Here is a 20,541-nt window from a genome sequence, read left to right as displayed (position 1 = left end):
CCACAGCACTCATGACTTTTAGGCCTGTTCTTTATGTTCTTAAACTGAGAATTTCTTTCCTCTGACAGACACAAATTGGTCCCAATGGTGATAGAGGACAAATACTTGGCAGCCTTGGACGGGGAGCACCAATAAACCATTTGCTGCTTGCCTCCCAAGACCTGCAACAGAACCTGATGCGACAGACATGGGTTGTGCAAGACTGAAAGAATCCCAAAAACTCTTAAAAATGAAAACTGGCAACCGCATGCCTGTGAAGGAAATTCCAGACATGCATCAATGGTAATGAGAGGGGCGATGCAGGGGAAGCGATGCTGCTCCCCCCCGTGTCCCCACCCAACGCATGTTTGTTGACTGTAGGGAAGACCGCACCACGTGTTTCTTCAGCAAAGGACTGGCTTTCCTTCCGCATGAGTCTTGCCCTCACCCCCCCGTGATTCCACCTCATGCCAGGAAGTGAAAAGTGGCAACAAGGAAAATAAAATCTGGAGGAATTCATGTTGTGGTGTGATCAGGAAACAATCAAAAAGTCAATATTGGGAAGCAATTCAAAAGATTCCCAATATCTACTCACTCACTCACTCACTACCAAGGGGTTTTATATTGATGCATACAGGCTCGTGTGTGGCAGCAACCCCCTACCACCACCTCCACCACCACCACCACCACCATTCCTTCTTCCCTTCCCTTGCCTCTACCTTTCCCCTTCCTCAACATTAGCAAGAACACCTGTGCTCCCTTCCACCACCGTCAACCACATTCCTTTTCCAACATCTCTTTTCCCTCCTTTGCTCTCCCAAAATGTATAAAATGCTAAAAAAGAAAGCCAGATTAGCTCAAATTTTAAGCACTACACAACCCCAGACTGTGTACTCAACAGTCGCCACTGCAACCACATACATAATTCTTAAATGATCAGTACTCATGCTCCACCGCCCTTGCTCCCATCCCCTCTCCCCTCTCCCCTCAACCCCCAAGAGCGCAATCACTGTAGTGAGGAGTAAGTACGATGTAAACAGTAGTCCCGGAGTCTACTTAGCTCACTCTAGCGCATAATCAAGTTTGTACACCAAGCATTAATTAACTAAACTAACCAACTCAATAGTCTGTTTTACCTAGTTGACTAAGGTTTTTCCCGGGACAACTCTTTGGTGTGTCACTTGTTGTTGTGGGATCAGTTCAGGAATGCATGGGGCACCAAGTTGATATATGCAAAAAAATTATATACATATATATATATATATATATATATATATATATATATATATATATATATATATATATATATACATATATATATATATATATATATATAAAATGATACAGTCTTTGAACACACTACACGCACACTCTCACATGCACAAGCACGCACACCTACACATGTACACGCAGGCACATGTGAGGCCAGCCCCTAGGCCACCCCCCCACCCACACACCCAACCATTCATGGATGCAAGAGGCCTCGCTTCCGACATCCTTAAGTTTAAGCAGCTTAAAAATATGTTGCACTTTCAGCCTACCTTTCAGTCAGACCTTTTTTTCTTTACCCTTATTCATACCAGATATAAGTTTTCCTCAATTTTTTTGTTTCAATTTAATACAGACTACTGTCATTTATGCCATACCAACTTTCCTTTTGTTTTTTAATTGCATATCCCACTACAATAACAGTAGTTTCTTTGACCTGTGTTCCCCTTCCTCCCCTTCCCGCCACCCTCCATGTTTGGGAGAATGATGCTCTGTCCCTTCCCTCCGCCGCCCCAACCACTATGCAGGTGTGCTACAGGTGTGAGGGCCAGGCGTAGGGGCCAGCCTCACCCCCAGTGTTGTTACCGGGCGTTGAATGGCCCGACAATAATGTCAATAACTGTGTGTACAAACCGCGTCTCTAATACTCCAGAGTCTAGTTTTCATAGCCAGTGTTGAATTATATCATAGCTAATATTATGATAGAACATTATACTGTATATTTGATAAATAGCCTCTAGGTTTGTGATTTCACAGACTTGGTTATGAGCGGCAGCGTTGATGTGGCTAGGTGTGTGTACGTATGTTTGTGTGTGGGTATGTATGTGTGTAGGTGCATGTATATCTATGTGATTCTCCTTTTATTTACTAATTCTTATCATCTTCATTGAAGATACTAATGATGTTTTCCTCTTCACCTGTGTATTCTCCTAAAACATTTTTTCTTTCCTATTGTAATTTTCCTCAACTATAAAAAATGATAAAGACGACAGAAATGTTGCAAGTGATAGCAAAATGCTATGCAACTTTGTTAAAGGGTGTGGGTGTGGGAGAGAGAGAGAGAGAGAGAGAGAGAGAGAGAGAGAGAGAGAGAGAGAGAGAGACTAAAAGAGAGCGAGAGCAAGAGAGAGACTAAAAGAGAGTGAGAGCAAGAGAGACTAAAAGAGAGTGAGAGCAAGAGAGACTAAAAGAGAGCGAGAACGAGAGAGACTGAAAGAGAGAGATTGAAAGATAGAGCGAGAGCAAGACTGAAAGAGAGAGAGAAAGAGAGAAAGAAAGAGAGAAAGAGAGAGAGAGAGAGAGAGAGAGAGAGAGAGAGAGAGATATGCTTCTGTTCCTTCTGGCTCCCTGATGTCATTGCAACTTGACTATTATTTCCCCAACACTGTAAACTAGTCAGGCAGGTTCCTGGACTAGCTACAACAGAACCACCACCACCACCACCACCACCCTAATACCAACCATGACACCCACAACCACCCCCATAACCAACCACAACAAACTATATTAGTGTCAACTTCTTCACCACAGTATGAACAACATGTTAACCCATACAAACACCTTAACTCTCATTTCTTTATTATTTTTTCTTCTCCTCCTTCTCGTCTTTCTCTTTCTCTCTGTCCCAATATATATCATAAGAGCAAGCTTTGTTCTTTTATATCAAACACACACACACACACACACACACACACACACACACACACACACACACACACACACACACACACACACACACACAGGTAAGTTCCAAGCTTATTCAGGGAGTGGAGAGTGCGAGTTCAGAGCACGATCAGACCATGGTGAATGACGCACACACAAACACACATTTGCAGACCATTGTTATTTTCATTACAATAACACAGCAGGACCCAAACATGCTCTTCTCAGGGTGAGGGACAGAGGCAGCAGGAAATGTGTGTGTGAGTGTGTGTGTTTACTTATGCGTGTGTTTGTGAGTGTGTGTGTGTGTGTGTGTGTGTGTGTGTGTGTGTGTGTGTGTGTGTGTGTGTGTGTGTGTGTGTTGCACCTAGCTACCTTAACCTGCCATCCTGGAGTGCATCCTCAAAAGAAACTAAAATGAAGCATAGTAACGGTACTGTAATGTAGTCAAACAATGCATTTGTGAGTTAAAATATGCAGTCGTAATGCAGGGCCACACCCAGGGTTAAGCCTCATTACTTTTTTCAGTGTTAAATTGACAATTGTTATCAACCTGGAACTGGAAAAAGGTCAGGGAACTCCAAATAGTTTTCATCAAATGTCTTAAAAACCTACCGGACAGCACCTCAACTTGTTAAGTGTATTCACAAATGCATCAGATCCAATATTAAATGTTGTGTACTTAAACTTCATCCCAAGATAAGAGGACAAAACACTTTAATGTAGAATGCAACCAGGACTTAGCTCACATTCATAGTTTACCTTCCTATTATTTCCACCCTTCCCTTCACATTGTCAATATTGTTACTAAGAGGCAAAGATTTATGAATATATATGCATACTGTAACCCCCACACAAACCTGGCAGGGATATGCAGTTGTATGTGGAGTATTGTTTGTCCTTGGCCTTTCCCTTCCCTCCTCCACAGCATATGAATACCCAAACACTCCCCTCCCTCCCCCTTCCCTGGCTCCAGTTTGTGTGGGGGCTCATGCTGTCGTGGCACAGGAAAATAATGCAATTAGGGATTTGCTAAGAGTTGGTGATTGCAAGCAGTCTCTCCTCCTGTCCAGCTTCTCAGAGGAAGAAGTAACTTAACTGTTGTTGTTGTTGTTGTTACTGTTTTGTTCTCTAGCTGCTGCAAGTTTAAAAATGAGATTAGTTGTGTGTCTTCACTGCCAAGACACAAGTACAGTCTTTTAGGTCCAAGCAAAGAGTCAGTTCTCATAAGGTAGTGTTCACTTCAGCCTTATTTGCACCATTTGCCCTTCATTTTTAAATATTCCTTCACAGATCTATAATGTAAGACCCACCACCTTGGAACATGTTCTCGCCCTTCACAGGTGACACGTTCCATAGAGATACACTTGCCTGTAATCTGCTGAAACTGATCAAACATTAAATTTGGGATTTATTATAGGGGGTAACACAGGGTATGTATGTCACTCCCGTGGCATGTATGGAATAATGTCCTCCCTTACTCTGAATAAATTCCTCCTCCTCATTCTGTTCCCTTCAGTTATTAATAAACTGTGAATGCTTGTTGACGAGGACTCTGCTGGGCCGGGTGTCGAGTTGTGTCGGGGCGTCTGTGGGATGTGATGACAGTGTGGGTGGTGTGGTGACGCATCAGACTGATATAAGGAAAGCGAAAAACGTGTGTACATAGTATATCAAAAGACTAGCATGCAGTTGCTCAGGTGTTTTGAAAAGCATTTGTCGTCTTCAGTATAATTATCAAAGTTCATCATGTAATTTCTGACTTTCTTTTCAATAAGTAATCAATTAGGATAAAAAAATGCATTGTCTGTACCACATTTATTGCTCAAGGCAATCAAAAACATATGTATTGTTAATCAAAATGAATTATTCCATAGGGCCATCGTGGGCAGTGTGTGTTTGCCCTGATACCATGGATTTTACGACAATAATATTTGACAGGTGACATGGTAGCTGTTACTTCTTGTTTTCTCTGATTGTTAGCAACACCTAAATGAAACTAATTATGTGTCTTTCATTGGGAAAAATACTGATACTTTGCTCATTGAACTTTTATCAAAATTACACTCTTTATTCTTCACCTGTGATTGATCGTAGATGTCACGTTCCAAACTCGTACACACAAATCAGAATCTGAATCAAAATGGTCAGCATAGTCTTATTTAGGATGGTTACCTTTAAAATGTAATTACTGTGAATTACAAATCAAATGGTAATGCTCAAACTGCTATGTCTAATAATACTGATAATACTAATCCATAATGTAATATTCTCCTGTTTGTTAAAGAATTATGTATAGTATAATGAAGCTGTTGGAGCATTGCAAATTTTAGCCACAAATTATTTTTATTACATAGAGTTGTTTATGTTACTGTTGGTTTTAGGAGAGCAGTGTCTGCTTGAAGTATATTATGAAAAAGACATGTAGTGTGTAGGTTAGGTTAGAGTTAAATGTCATTACTTTGATTCAGCAAGTCCATAATTTAGGCTGTTTCTTTGGCTTTCACATTTACCCACATTTTTTGCACAAATTATAGCCAAAAATATTCCCCCAAATAAAACGTTATTTGCCAATGAAAGATGTGTCAATGGGAGATAATTTTTGGTCATAATTATGAAAAATAACTACTACCATAACTACTATAAATGGCTTACATTGAGGGCTTGCTGCAGTATTTTAAAGAGAATAGCCTGCATATATATATTTTTTTTGAGACAAGAAGCCTTTATGAGGAGAGGCTGCCTGGCCCTGCCCTTAGCAACCCTTAGAAGCCACTATTAATTGTTGCCATTCTTTTATTTACAATGATAATCCATACCTTTTAATTTCAGATATTAATTTTTCCTGAATATGTATCCTTATTACCATTATTTTACAATTACTTATGTAGTGTAGCTAGTTATTACTGTTACTTGTATGATAATTACTTTTATCATAATTACTAAACATGACTATTGTTATTAAAGTATATTGTTCTTATGTACAAAGTGTAAAATAAAAGTTTTACACGAAGTAGATGTCTGCAGGAGAGAGGGACCCCATACCTGCCTTGGCTTCCTGCCCTGCCCCTGAGGGAGGTGTATGTGTGTGTGTGTGTGTGTGTGTGTGTGTGTGTGTGTGTGTGTGTAATAATAATAATATAATAAATGGTTTATTCACTTGTTGGCAGCCATAAAGCTGAAAATACAATGAGATTTATGCAATGAGTAATAGGGGAAATGAGGAAAGGTGGTTGGAGTGTGTGTGTGTGCATGAGAGAGAGAGAATAGGGACAACCTATTTTATTGAGCAATCTCTCTTCATTTATCAGAGTGTTTGTTTCAAGTCTTAGGATCCACCACCCTGCTCAGTACATGATATGGTCTGACAGCAGAGATGGTGATGAGCTGGAAATTATGGTTGCAGTAGCAGCATTTTGGGAGTTAACAACATTTTCTGTAGAAATTAAATTTTTTAATAGTTTTCAGGGTCTATAAGACAAATTTGTAGCATTGGAGCTTCAGGCAAACAAAAAAATTACTGGAGGTATATAGACAAGATTGTAGTTCAAAAGCCTGCACATAACACGGGTTTTAACTGTAAATTGATCTTTGGTTGCCATATAGATGAAAGAAGTTGACTTGTACCTGAAGGAGTTGAAGGCCTTGGCCCAACATCAACTCGTGGAATACTTGCAGTCCACGCCCATGCTTTTGATGTTCTTTTCAATCCAGGCGTCCACTTTGGCCAAGAGCTCTGGGGAGAATTTGTCCTTCCAATCACCAGTTTCTCCTATAAGGAAAGGAAATGTTCAGCATTCTCTCTCTCTCTCTCTCTCTCTCTCTCTCTCTCTCTCTCTCTCTCTCTCTCTCTCTCTCTCTCTCTCCTTAAAACTGGTATGCCAAGCCACATCCTCCAGCTGCTGAGGTGTGAGTTTAGTGCCAAGGAAAGTGTCGATTCGTTTCAGTTCCCCCCGTCACGTCTGCCTTCAGGTCCTCATAGAAAATTATGTGCATGTTGGGGTTGTTCCGTTTCTCACGCCTCCTTCAAGCCCAGTGCATAGCTTCCATACAGCACTGTAGAAGGATGCAGCAGCGGATATGGTAGAGGCAGAGAGGTGGAAGGCAAGATCAGATATGGAGTAGCAAGGAAGGAGAGCAAGTTCATTATTGTTATGGAGGAATATTTACCCATTGAGGAAATTAATTCACACCCACAAACTCCATTCCAAGAGTACCTAACCATTAAAGGGATATCTCATCCCATCAATTAAAGAGTTCAAAAGTCTGTCTAGTTTACCAGATGTAATGTTAGTGAAACTTTAGTATTTCTCTGTATGGTAATAGCTTTCTTTAACTGGCTTACACTTATTGTTCATGAAGCGGTCAATGAAACTCTCCCAGGTCCCTTTGTATGCCTGGTTGTTGATGATCCTACAGTGGTGGTAGAAGGAGGCCATCACGTCTTTGAGGTTCCTGGCCACATACACCATCTGTGCAAGGAAAATTTACCTTAGGGGGGAAAAAAATTGTGATTAGTGTTGCCAGATATATTCAGCGAAGCATATCCCGGCCTCCAGTCAAGCACGACGGGATTATATACATCTTTCTCTTAGCTGGAATATCTGCTTGTGGTCATTGTCTTGCTAGATGCATTCCTATGATAAATGAAAATAGTCTAGGACTCCTATATATGATAATTACAAACACGTTACCGGTTGCCATGCGAGACGCCGCCGCTGCGCAGTCGTCTTCTGAACCTGCAGACTCGACCACTTTGATTCGAGACAGACGTGTGTGATGCGGGTGGATGTGTGGAGGAGTGTATGAAGTGAAGTGAGTTAAGCTGGTGGACGTGTGTGAAGGAGTGTATGAAGTGAAGTGAGTTAAGCTGGTGGACGTGTGTGAAGAAGTGGGAAGCTGGTGGACACAAGGCAGCCAAACAGTGAATAGGTGACAAGGAATCTAGAGTAACCTTGGTGTGTGTGTTTGTGGAAGAGTGACTAAGGACGCATTGTGATAATAACGTGGTGCCATCAGCTGTAATAACGAGGCGCTTTCAACTAAACCTCACCACAACGTACTGCACCATGGAGGTTTATGGTTTATGGGAGGAGCCGCCATGACGTCACGAACGCGAAGCCAACGCGCTATTGGTCCGCTGCCTCCCCTCCCCCCTTAGACTCTAAACATCTATCAGCTGATCCAGTTGACGCATTGAAAGTGCATACAGTGCCTGCCTGTTCAGCATATGGCTGTTCGTAAAGGGAGCGTAGTGGTTCTACATCATTTCACCGGTGAGTTGAGAACTGTATAACCAGATAGGGCTACATATGATAGAAATCTGCAGTTCTGTTGTACACTGACATTGAGGTTACCAGACGGCTGCCAGGGTTTACCTGTCCTCGACCCGGGCTGAGCTGTATGCCATACTTGAGGCTCTCCACACTGTAGCAGCTTTCCGCAAAGATGTATACTTGTTTGTCGATAGCCAGGCTGTATTACATAAACTTGTGTCCTCCTCCCCTACAGACTGTGATCTTGTGACTAAGTGCCTGACTGCCCTCCGTGCCCTTGAGGCCGCAGGTGCCATGGTCCACTTCACCTGGGTGCCCTCCCATGTGGGCATCCAGCACAATGAAAAGGCGGACTGCCTTGCTCGACGTGCCCTTCAGGATGACACAGTGGACCCTGGCACTGACTATACACTTAGCTATGTTAAGAATAGAATAAGGGATTATTTCCATGATAGCATTGCTACCCAACTCAGACACTGCTGTGACAATGGCAGCACCAGCAACCTCCATTATGCTAGTGTCTCCCACCACTGTGTTTACCCCTATGGGCGATACAGTGCACCTCAGGATGTGGTAGCAATGTGACTTAGGCTAGGCTATAGGTACTACTGCAGGTTAGTAACTCCGGCCCCTGTGTCTGCTGCACGCTGTGTGCCAGGCCGAGGGGCCACACACTGCAACACTATGTCATGGAATGCCCTTTCATTGCTAAGTTTACGCCACGGGACTGCCTTGACCTTAAATGCCGTTGATAATAGATCTACATTAAATATATAGGAAAATATCATGTACTTCTCATAACTCAAACCATCAATTCTTTTTTTATTTTTCGTCTAGTATGCAAAAACAAGTTCAAAACAAAACAAAACAAATTCATATACTGCACAAACTTTCTCCACAACATGACTCATACGTGATTAAATATGTGTCCTCTGCCTAGCTGTCATAAGTTCATTATTGCTGTGTTTGAACTGGCAGACCTTGGCTAATATTTCTTTTCTGGTAATTTAGAGGCCAGTTTTAAGGGGTTAGTTTGAAGAGACCACATCTAAAGGCTGATTTGAACGGACAGACCACATATTATAAAGGACAGACCACATATAAGGACTAGCTTCAACGGACATACAATACACAAAGGCTAGTTTCAACGGACAGACCACATATAAGGACTAGTTTCAATGGACAGACCACATATAAGGACTAGCTTCAACGGACAGACAACACACAAAGGCTAGTTTCAACAGACAGACCACATATAAGGACTAGTTTCAACGGACAGACCACATATAAGGACTAGTTTTAACGGACAGACCACATATAAGGACTAGTTTCAATGGACAGACCACATATAAAGGCTAGTTTGAATGGACAGACCACATGTAAAGGCTAGTTTCAACGGACAGACCACATATAAAGGCTAGTTTGAACGGACAGACCACATGTAAAGGCTAGTTTCAACGGACAGACCACATGCAAAGGCTAGTTTCAACGGACAGACCACATATAAAGGCTAGTTTGAACGGACAGACCACATGTAAAGGCTAGTTTCAACGGACAGACCACATATAAAGGCTAGTTTCAACGGACAGACCACATATAAAGGCTAGTTTGAACGGACAGACCACATATAAAGGCTAGTTTCAACGGACAGACCACATATAAAGACTAGTTTGAACGGACAGACCACATGCAAAGGCTAGTTTCAACGGACAGACCACATGCAAAGGCTAGTTTCAACGGACAGACCACATATAAGGACTAGTTTCAACGGACAGACCACATATAAGGACTAGTTTTAACGGACAGACCACATATAAGGACTAGTTTCAACGGACAGACCACATGTAAAGGATAGTTTCAATGGACAAACCACATATAAAGGCTAGTTTCAACGGACAGACCACATGTAAAGGATAGTTTCAACGGACAGACCACATGTAAAGGCTGTTGCTAATGTGTTATGTGCAGGTCCCTACCCTCCTCCGACGGACCCGCACCTCCAGGTGCGGAGGTCCTGCGGACCTTAAACGTTTCAAAAGGAAAGTTTTTGCGGAAAGCAGGAAGTGGAAGTAACAGGTGCGGAACGTCCTAATTTTAAGTCCGTACCTCCACAAAAGAAAAAAAAATATAAAAAATGAAAACGACAAACAGTCCGCGCTCAGTAACGGCGGTTGTCGTTGCAGCGGCTCAGGCATGTTTCCCCTTCCGCCACTTCGTCGATGTCACGTTTCAGATTTATGGCCCGGTGTTGCATGTGTATATGATGAGTGTAAAAGTGATGAGTTTACTTTACTTTTTACTTCAGGTGGTGACTTGCGGCGTTAAAATGACAAAACGATAACAAAAATAATGTAATAATAATAATAATAATACACGCTGCTGCAGTATTGCTCTTGTATTTTTTTTTTAAGAAAATTTGCATTTTTCAGGCGCGCTTTATTGTTTTGGGTTTGGTGCTGAGGTGGAGGTGTGCGGTACCGAACACGGAAAAATTTGTAGGGCGGAAAAGTACGGGTATCATATATGTGTTTCGAGGTGCGGAGGAGCGGTACCGGACTACCCGATATCCAGTAACGCGCCCAGCTCTGGTTATGTGTGTCTAACCTTGCAAGTGTCGAGCAGGGCAGGCGGGAGGAGGGACAGGGTGAAGTGTGTCTTAATGGTTCGTGGCTCAGGTGCACACTCGGCTATCTGCAGACACACACTGTCCTTGGGGTTCTTGCCCGGACACAGCTCTCTGAAGGGTTTAATTAAGGGGTGCTCACTGTCCGGGGCACTGTTCAGATGACTGCCAAACAACATGTCCATCCTGGGTGTGTGAGGTGTTTTGTCAAGCGAGTTGTCACATTTTTTACGTCTTGAAATGCCCCTGTTCGGGTTAAGGTTTCGTAAACCAAACTGCCACTCCCATATTTGGTGTTACAAATTTAGGATGATTAGGTTACTCAAATTTATATATACTATGCTTTGTAGGTCACTAATTTGATGGGGCAAGTTTTATCAGTATTTGGTTGCATCTGCTTAGTTTAGTCGTAGCTGGATGGGTGGATGAGGTTATCTTTAGCTGCATCTCTGGTTAGTTTAGTGGAAGCTGGGTGGATGGGTGAGGTTATATTTTGCTGCATCTGGATTAGTTTAGTGGAAGCTGGGTGGATGGGTGAGGTTATATTTTGCTGCATCTGGATTAGTTTAGTGGAAGCTGGGTGGGTGGGTGAGGTTATAATATTTGGCTGCAGCTGGTTAGTTTAGTGGTGGTTGGGTGAGGTTATAGTAATATTTGGTTGCAGCTGGTTAGTTTAGTTGTGGGTGGGTTGGTGGGTGAGGTTATAATATTTGGCTGCAGCTGGTTAGTTTAGTGGTGGTTGGGTGAGTGGGTGAGGTTATAATATTTGGCTGCAGCTGGTTATTTCAGTGGTGGGTGGGTGGGTGGGTAATTCACAGGCTGGAAATGGCAGAGAAAGGCATGGTTATGTTTATGGAAGACATGTGGTAAGCAATTCTAATCCTTATATAGCCTACCTTTTCAATATACATTTCTCTTGATAAGGGTTGTGTAGCTTGGATTAATGTTATACGTTTTCTTTGGAAATATAACAGATTAGGCATTTCAAGAAAAAAATCATGCCATAACTGATTTTCACATGATAATAGATGCCAAATTCATTCTCAATGGCTAAAGCTTTTCCTCATATAAATTGTGTATAGAAAGCATCGCATTAGAAGGGGAAGAGTTGGTAATGGGACTGGTTGATAGAGGAAAGATTGGTAATGGGTCTGGTGGAGAGGGGAAGGGTTGGTAATGGGACTGGTGAGTAGGGTAAGGATTGGTAATGGGACTGGTGGATAGGGGAAGGGTTAGTAATGGGACTGGTGGAGAGGATAAGGGTTGGTAATGGGACTGGTGGATAGGGGAAGGATTGGTAATGAGACTGTTGGATAGGGGAAGGGTTGGTAATGAGACCGGTCGATAGGGGAAGGATTGGTAATGTGACTGGTGGATAGGGGAAAGGTTGGTAATGGGACTGGTGGATAGGGGAAGGATTGGTAATGGGACTGGTGGATAGGGGAAGGGTTGGTAATGGGACTGGTAGAGAGGGGAAGGATTGGTATTGGGACAGATGGATAGGGGAAGGATTGGTAATGGGACTGGTGGATAGGGGGAGGGTTTGTAATGGGACTGGTGGATAGGGGAAGGGTTGTTAATGGGACTGGTGGATAGGGGAAGGATTGGTACTGGGACTGATGCATAGGGGAAGGGTTGGTACTGTGCCTGGTAGAGAGGGGAAGGGTTGGTAATGGAACTGGTGGATAGGGGAAGGATTGGTAATAGGACTAGTATGTAGGGGAAGGGTTGGTAATGGGACTGGTGGAGAGGAGAATGGTTGGTAATGGGACTGGTGGAGAGGGGAAGGGTTAGTAATGGGACTGGTGGATAGGGGAAGGGTTAATAAGGGGGCTGGTGGATAGTGGACGGATTGGTAATGGGACTGTTGGATAGGGGAAGGATTGGTAATGGGACTGGTGGATAGGGGTAGGGATGGTAATGGGACTGGTGCATAGGGGAAGGGTTGGTAATGGGACTGGTGGAGAGGGGAAGGGTTGGTAATGGGACTGGTGGATAGGGGAAGGATTTGTAATGGGACTATTGGATAGGGGAAGGGTTGGTAATGGGACTGGTGGAGAGGGGAATGGTTGGTAATGGGACTGGTGAAGAGGGGAAGGGTTAGTAATGGGACTGGTGGATAGGGGAAGGGTTAATAATGGGACTGGTGGATAGTGGACGGATTGGTAATGGGACTGTTGGATAGGGGAAGGATTGGTAATGGGACTGGTGGATAGGGGTAGGGATGGTAATGGGACTGGTGGATAAGGGAAGGATTGGTAATGGGACAGGTGGATAGGGGATGGGTTGGTAATGGGACTGGTAAAGAGGGGAAGGGTTGGTTATCGGACTGGTGGATAGGGGACGGGTTGGTAATGGGACTCGTGGAGAGGGGAAGGGTTGGTAATGGGACTGGTGGATAGGGGAAGGATTGGTAATGGGACTGGTGGATAGGGGAAGGGTTGGTAATGGGACTGGTGGATAGGGGAAAGATTGGTAATGGGACTGGTGGATAAGGGAAGGATTAGTAATGGGACTGGTGGAGAGGGGAAGGGTTGGTAACGGAACTGGTGGATAGGGGAAGGATTGGTAATGGGACTGGTGGATGGGAGAAGGGTTGGTAATAGGACTGGTGGAGAGGATAAGGATTGGTAATGGGACTGGTGGATAGGGGAAGGATTGGTAATAGGACTGGTGGATAGGGGAAAGGTCAGTAATGGGACTGGTGGATAGGGGAAGGATTGGTAATGGGACTCGTGGATAGGGGAAGGGTTGGTAATGGGACTGGTGGATAGGGGATGGATTGGTAATGGGACTAGTAGAGAGGGGAAGGGTTGGTAATGGACTGGTGGATAGGGGACGGGTTGGTAATGGGACTGGTCGGTAGGGGAAAGATTGGTAATGGTACTGGTGGAGAGGGGAAGGGTTGGTAATGGGACGGATTGGTAATGTGAGTGGTGGATAGGGGAAGGGTTGGTAATGGGACTGGTGGATAGGGGACGGGTTGGTAATGGGACTGGTTGTTAGGGGAAGGATTGGTAATGGGACTGGTGGATAGGGGAAGGGTAGGTAATGGGACTGGTGGGTAGGGGAAGGGTTGGTAATGGGACTGGTGGGTAGGGGAAGGATTGGTAATGGAACTGGTGGATAGAGGAAGGGTTGGTAATGCGATTAGTGGATAGGGGAAGGATTAGTAATGGGACTGGTGGAGAGGGGAAAGGTTGGTAATGGGACTGATGGATTAGGGACTGGTGGATAGGGGAAGGATTGGCAATGGGACTGGTGGATAGGGGAAAGATTGGTAGTGGGACTGGTGGAGAAGGGAAGGGTTGGTAATGGGACTGGTGGAGAGGGGAAGGATTGGTAATGGGACTGGTGGAGAGGGGAAGATTTGGTAATGGGACTGATGGAGAGGGGAAGGGTTGGTAATGCGACTCGTGGATAGGGGAAGGGTTGGTAATGGGACTGGTGGATGGGGGAATGATTAGTAATGGGACTGGTGGATGGGGGAATGATTAGTAATGGGACTGGTGGATAGGGGAAGGGTTGATAATGGGACTGGTGGAAAGGGGAAGGGTTGGTAATGGGACTAGTCGATATGGAAAGGGTTGGTAATGGGACTGATGGACAGGGGTAGGGTTAGTAATGGGACTGGTGCATAGGGGAAGGATTGGCAATGGAACTGGTGGATAGGGGAAGGATTGTTAATGGGACTGGTGGATAGGGGAAGGGTTGGTATTGGGACTGGTGGATAGGGGAAAGGTTGGTAATGGGACTGGTGAATAGGGGACGGGTTGGTAATGGGACTGGTGGAGAGGGAAAGGGTTGGTAATGGGACTGGTGGAGAGGGGAAGGGTTGGTAATGGGACTGGTGGATAGGGGACGGGTTGGTAATGGGACTGGTGGAGGGGGAAATGGTTGGTAATGGGACTGGTGGAGAGGGAAAGGGTTGGTAATGGGACTGGTTTATAGGAGAGGGGTTGATAATGGAACTGGTGGATAGGGGATGGGTTGGTAATGGTACTGGTGGATAGGGGAAGGATTGGTAATGGGACTGGTGGAGAGGGGACGGGTTGGTAATGGGACTGGTGGATAGGGGAAGGATTGGTAATGGGACTGGTGGATAGGGGACGGGTTGGTAATGGGACTGGTGGAGAGGGGAAGGGTTGGTAATCGGACTGGTGGATAGGGGACGGGTTGGTAATGGGATTGGTGGAGAGGGGAAGGGTTTTTAATGGGACTGGTAGATAGGGGAAAGATTGGTAATTGGACTGGTGGATAGGGGAAGGATTGGTAATGGGATAGGTGGAAAGGGGAAGGGTTGGTAATGGGACTGGTGGATAGGGGAAGGATTGGTAATGGGACTGGTGGATAAGGGAAGGATTGATACTGTGACTGGTGGAGAGGGGAAGGGTTGGTAATGGAACTGGTGGATAGGGGAAGGATTGGTAATGGGACTGGTGGAGAGGATAAGGGTTGGTAATGGGACTGGTGGATAGGGGAAGGATTGGTAATAGGACTGGTGGTTAGGGAAAGGGTTAGTAATGGGACTGGTGGATAGGGGAAGGATTGGTAATGGGACTGGTGGATAGGGGAAGGATTGGTAATGGGACTGGTGGATAGGGGACGGGTTGGTAATGGGACTGGTAGAGAGGGAAAGGGTTGGTAATGAACTGGTGGATAGGGGACGGGTTGGTAATGGGACTGGTGGATAGGGGAAGGGTTGGTAATGGGACAGGTGGATAGGGGACGGGTTGGTAATGGGACTGGTTGATAGGGGAAGGATTGGTAATGGGACTGGTGGAGAGGGGAAGGGAAGGTAATGGGACTGGTGTGTAGGGGAAGGGTTGGTAATGGGACTGGTGGGTAGGGGATGGATTGGTAATGGGACTGGTGGATAGAGGAAGGGTTAGTAATACGACTCGTGGATAGGGGAAGGATTAGTAGTGGGACTGGTGGAGAGGGGAAAGGTTGGTAATGGGACTGGTGGATGGGGGAAGCACTGGTAATTGGACTGGTATATGGGAGAAGGGTTGGTAATGGGACTGGTGGATAAGGGAAGGGTTGGAAATGGGACTGGTGGATAGGGGAAGGGTTGGTAATGGGACTGGTGGATAGGGGAAGGATTGGGAATGGGACTGGTGGATAGGGGAAGGGTTGGTAATGGGACTGGTGGATAGGTGAAGCATTAGTATTGGGACTAGTGGAGAGGGGAAAGGTTAGTAATGGGACTGGTGGATAGGGGAAGGATTGGTAATAGGACTGGTGGATATGGGAAGGGTTGGTAATGGGACTGGCGGATAGGGGAAGGATTGCTAATGGGACTGGTGGATAGGGGACGGGTTGGTAATGGGACTGGTCGAGAGAGGAAGGGTTGGTAATAGGACTGGTGGATAGGGGAAGGGTTGGTAATTTGACTGGTGAGTAGGGTAAGGATTAGTAATGGGACTGGTGGATAGGGGACGGGTTGGTAATGGGACTGGTGGAGAGGGGAAGGGTTGGTAATGGGACTGGTGAGTAGGGTAAGGATTGGTAATGGGACTGGTGGTTAGGCTTTTGAGTTAAACGCCGTGCATTTCGTAATCGAACTTCTTATTTCTTGTTTCAACTTGAAGGACCTGGCACTTGTCAACGTTAAAGGGCATCTCCCATCTATCCGACCAAGCTGAAATTTTGTGCAAATCCTCTTGGAGGCTTTGCCTGTCTTCGTCAGTGAGAACCGAGTTACCAATCATGTGTCGTCTGCAAATTTACTAATTCGATTAATGAGTCCAACATCCATATCGTTGAGTTGATGTAAATAATGAAGAGCACTGGGCCAAGAACTAAGTCCTGACGGACGCCACTAGTGACCTGCGCCCACTCTCAATGAAATCCGTCGATCACTACTCTTTGTTGTCTGTTGCTCAACGAATTCGCGATCCATTGGTGTACTTAACCGTCCATACCAATTTGCTGTAATTTATAAAGTAATTTATGATGTGGGACTTCATCAAACGCTTTCTGAAAATCAAGATAGACTATGTCCAATTATTTGGTTACGTCATAAACTGAGAAGTCGTTATAAAAGGTCAATAGGTTTGATAGGCAGGATCTTTTGTTATGGAAGACATATTGTGAATTCCCAATTAATGAGTGGCTTTCAAAGCAACTCACAATTTTGTCTCTAATTATGCTCTCTAGTAGCTTACCTACAACCGAAGTTAGACTAATGGGCCTGTAATTACCTGGTATTTTTTGTCTACTTTCTTAAAAATCGGTGTCACGTTAGCCTTTTTCCAATCCGAAGGGACAATGCCTTGTCGCAAGGACATATTGAATACGGTTGTGAGGGAGGAGAGTATTTTGCTCTTTGTTTCTTTAATCAGTATAGGATATACTTATTATTATTATTATTATTATTATTATTATTATTATTATTATTATTATTATTATTATTATTATTATTATGTTGCACTTATCTGTGGGTATGTTATTTACCTTCCATATGAAGGAGGAAAATTTTCATGTTTCGTAATTTCCATTCATAATTATTTACACTGCAGCCGCTCCAGTAGCACTGCTATTCTGCCAAGTTTGAAGAAGGAAAGACTGTTATTGATCAAAGACAAGTTGACAGCGATAAGTAGATGGATAAATAGATAAAGAGAATCACTAAAGGTCGAAAACACACGTTCATTGCCTCCACAGCATCCAGGAAGTAGCTCATCGTAGGGCGTTAGTACAGGTAATGGCAGAGGTCAAGTGTAGGGGGAGGATGGTATCAAGGAGCCCCGTGGTGTGGGAAAGCAATGAAGCAGGAATGAGAGAAAGATCGGAAGGAGGGTAAAGATTACGATGAACTTAAGTAGAATGGGAAGGTCAAGTGTAGGAGGGAGGCTGGTAGGAAGGACCCAAGTGGTGTGAGGAAGTACTTTATATTTCTGGTTTATGTCACTGTGATCGGGTAGCACGTTTTTCAGGTTACTATTCTGTGTAGAATGGTTGCACTAGTCACAGCCCATCTAGATCAGTGTAACACGCAAGCCTGCCCATCACGTCAAGGCGGGAGGACTGTATCCTTCCCTCGGGGTCCCCTACCTCCTCCCCATTGGCCAGTGTCCACAGGTTACACAGACTTGTCGTTGCACTAAAAACAATCGCTCTCTCCATGAAGACTGGGAAGATGGGGAAATTTCCTTTTTGAGCAATGGAAGGGTTAATGTTGATATCACTGTCGGTAATACTGATGCCCCTGTCACCCATTGTCCCGGGAGTGGGGGTTTCACATTGGCCTGAGGCTGAAACGGCAACGACCAGTGAAAGGGAGGTGTGTGCTGAGGCAACACGTAGCTAAGAACACGCTCCTGATCTTACCTAACGTTGCATTCACTAACGTTTTTCTTCCGATTGCGTTGTTTTAAGCTCAAATAAATTTGCAAAAAACACAAAAGTTGTCATATGTGGCGTTAAAGATTCACATCCACTATTCAGCATTAAAAAGTTTTTCACTATTCAGGAAAGAGTATTCTCAGACGCTTTCGGCTCTCGCAAGAAATATTTCCAAAAGCCACAATGGAGATGAGTCGAGTTTTCATGGGTGTTTTTCACATTTATGGTGCCGAAGCTTTGTCAGACTGTCACTATATAGGTTCATGCCTCTACGAAAGCCTAACTAAATGTGGGTGTGTAATCCCCGAGATGTTTGAGAATGCTTTCTAAACTGCCCTCTTACGGTTTCCATCCTTCTCTCTGTTTCTTTATCTCCAGCTTCCTTTCCGGCCGTTCTATCTCCGCTGTGGTAGACGGTCACTTCCCCTAAACCTATCAACAGTGGTGTTCCACAGGGTTCTGTCCTATTACCTACTCTCTTCCTGTTATTCATCAATGATCTTCTTTCCATAACAAACTGTCCTATGATTCCTATCCATTCATACGCTGACGACTCCACTCTGCATTATTCAACTTCTTTCAGCAGAAGACCTTCTCAACAGGAGTTACAAGGCTCCAGACTAGAGGCTGCAGAACGCTTAACCTCAGACCTTGCTATCATTTCCGATTGGGGTAAAAGAAAGCTTGTGTCCTTCAATGCCTCAAAAACCCAATTTCTCCACCTATCAACTCGACACAATCTTCCGAACACCTGTCCCCTATTCTTCGGTAACACTCGGCTGTCACTTTCTTTAGCACTAAATATCCTCGGTCTATCCTTAGCTCAAAATCTCAACTTAAAACTTCACATTTTTTTTTTTTTTCACATCTAAGGAGACAGTTCAAGGGGGTAAAGAAAAATATTAAAAAAAAGCCCGCTACTTACTGCTCCTGAATAGAGGTCAAAGGAGTGTCCAAAAAGAGAGGTCATTTTCGGGAGGAGAGGTGTCCTGATACCCTCCTCTTGAAAGAGTTCAGGTCGTAGGCAGGAGGAAATACAGATGAAGGAAGATTGTTCCAGAGTTTACCAGTGTGAGGGATGAAAGAGTGAAGATGCTGGTTAACTCTTGCATAAGGGGTTTGGACAGTATAGGGATGAGCATGAGTAGAAAGTCGTGTGCAGCGGGGCCGCGGGATGGGGGAGGCATGCAGTTAGCAAGTTCAGAAGAGCAGTCAGCATGAAAATATCGATAGAAGATAGAAAGAGAGGCAACATGGCGGCGGAATTTGAGAGGTAGAAGACTATCAGTATGAGGAGGAGAGCTGATGAGATGAAGAGCCTTTGACTCCACTCTGTCAAGGAGAGCTGTGTGAGTGGACCCCCCCACACACATGAGATGCATACACCATACGAGGGCGGACAAGCCCCTGTAAATGGATAGCAACTGTGCAGGGGAGAAGAACTGGCGGAGACGGTACAGAACGCCCAGCCTCGAGGAAGCTAATTTAGTAAGAGATGAGATATGAAGTTTCCAGCTGAGATTTTGGGTAAGGATAGACCGAGGATGTTTAGTGTTGAGGAAGGTGATAGCTGAGTGTTGTTAAAGAATAGGGGATAGTTCTGTATCGTCTCCGCCAGTTCTTCTCACCCGCACAGATGCTCTCCATTTTTAGGGGCCTTGTCCGCCCTCAAATGGAGTATGCATCTCACGTGTGGGGGGGGGTTCCACTCACACAGCTCTCCTGGACAGAGTGGAGTCTAAGGCTTTTCGTCTCATCAGCTCTCCTCTTACTGACAACCTTCTACCTCTTAAATTCCGCCGCCATGTTGCTTCTCTTTCTATCTTCTATCGATATTTTCATGCTGACTTCTGAACTTGCTAACTGCATGCCTCCCCCCCTCCCGCGGCCCCGCTGCACAAGACTTTCTACTCATGCTCATCCCTGTACTGTCCAAACCCCTTATGCAAGAGTTAACCAGCATCTCCATTCCTTCATCCCCTTCACTGGTAAACTCTGGAACAGCTTTCCTTCGTCTGTATTTCCTCCTGCCTATGACTTGACCTCTTTCAAGAAGAATGTATCAAGACACCTTTCCACCCGAAATTGACCTCTCTTTTGACTACTCTTTTATCTTTTATGGGAGCGGCGAGTAACTGGCTTTTTTTGTACTCTTTTTGTTGGCCTTGAGCCGTGTCCTTTGATGTAAAAAAAAAAAAATAATACGGGCCATGGTGTGCTTAGCATGTGTCAGACGAGCACGAGGGAGCCTCCAAATCCATGCCTATCAGAATTATCAGCCTGAGATGCTCGCGACGCCGCCAGCGAGAAGTCTGAAAGCCATAATATGGCCTTCGGAATTAAAATAATAATTATTTTTTTTATTTTTATTATGAAAGTTGC

The 20,541-nt window shown here is 44.6% G+C and overlaps 1 protein-coding gene and 1 pseudogene across 5 annotated transcripts in view; one reads left to right on the top strand and one right to left on the bottom strand.

Annotated features, from left to right (window-relative positions):
• LOC127008620 (solute carrier family 4 member 11-like) overlaps nt 1-5,923 on the top strand; it is a 168,990-nt gene extending 163,067 nt beyond the window's left edge. For all 5 annotated transcript variants that reach the window (XM_050880860.1, XM_050880858.1, XM_050880859.1 and 2 more), the window contains one exon: nt 69-5,923. In XM_050880860.1, coding sequence (XP_050736817.1) covers nt 69-135 — 67 coding nt within the window. In that variant the 3' untranslated portion in view covers nt 136-5,923. The remainder of the gene's footprint in view (nt 1-68) is intronic.
• An 856-nt stretch (nt 5,924-6,779) lies between these two features.
• LOC127008803 (sulfotransferase 1A1-like) lies at nt 6,780-10,988 on the bottom strand (annotated as a pseudogene).
• Between the last annotated feature and the right edge of the window lie 9,553 nt (nt 10,989-20,541).

The sequence above is a fragment of the Eriocheir sinensis genome, chromosome 38, assembly GCF_024679095.1.
Source record: "Eriocheir sinensis breed Jianghai 21 chromosome 38, ASM2467909v1, whole genome shotgun sequence".
In the NCBI taxonomy this organism is placed as follows: Eukaryota; Metazoa; Arthropoda; class Malacostraca; order Decapoda; family Varunidae; genus Eriocheir; species Eriocheir sinensis.
This window is presented reverse-complemented; position numbering and strand designations above follow the sequence as displayed.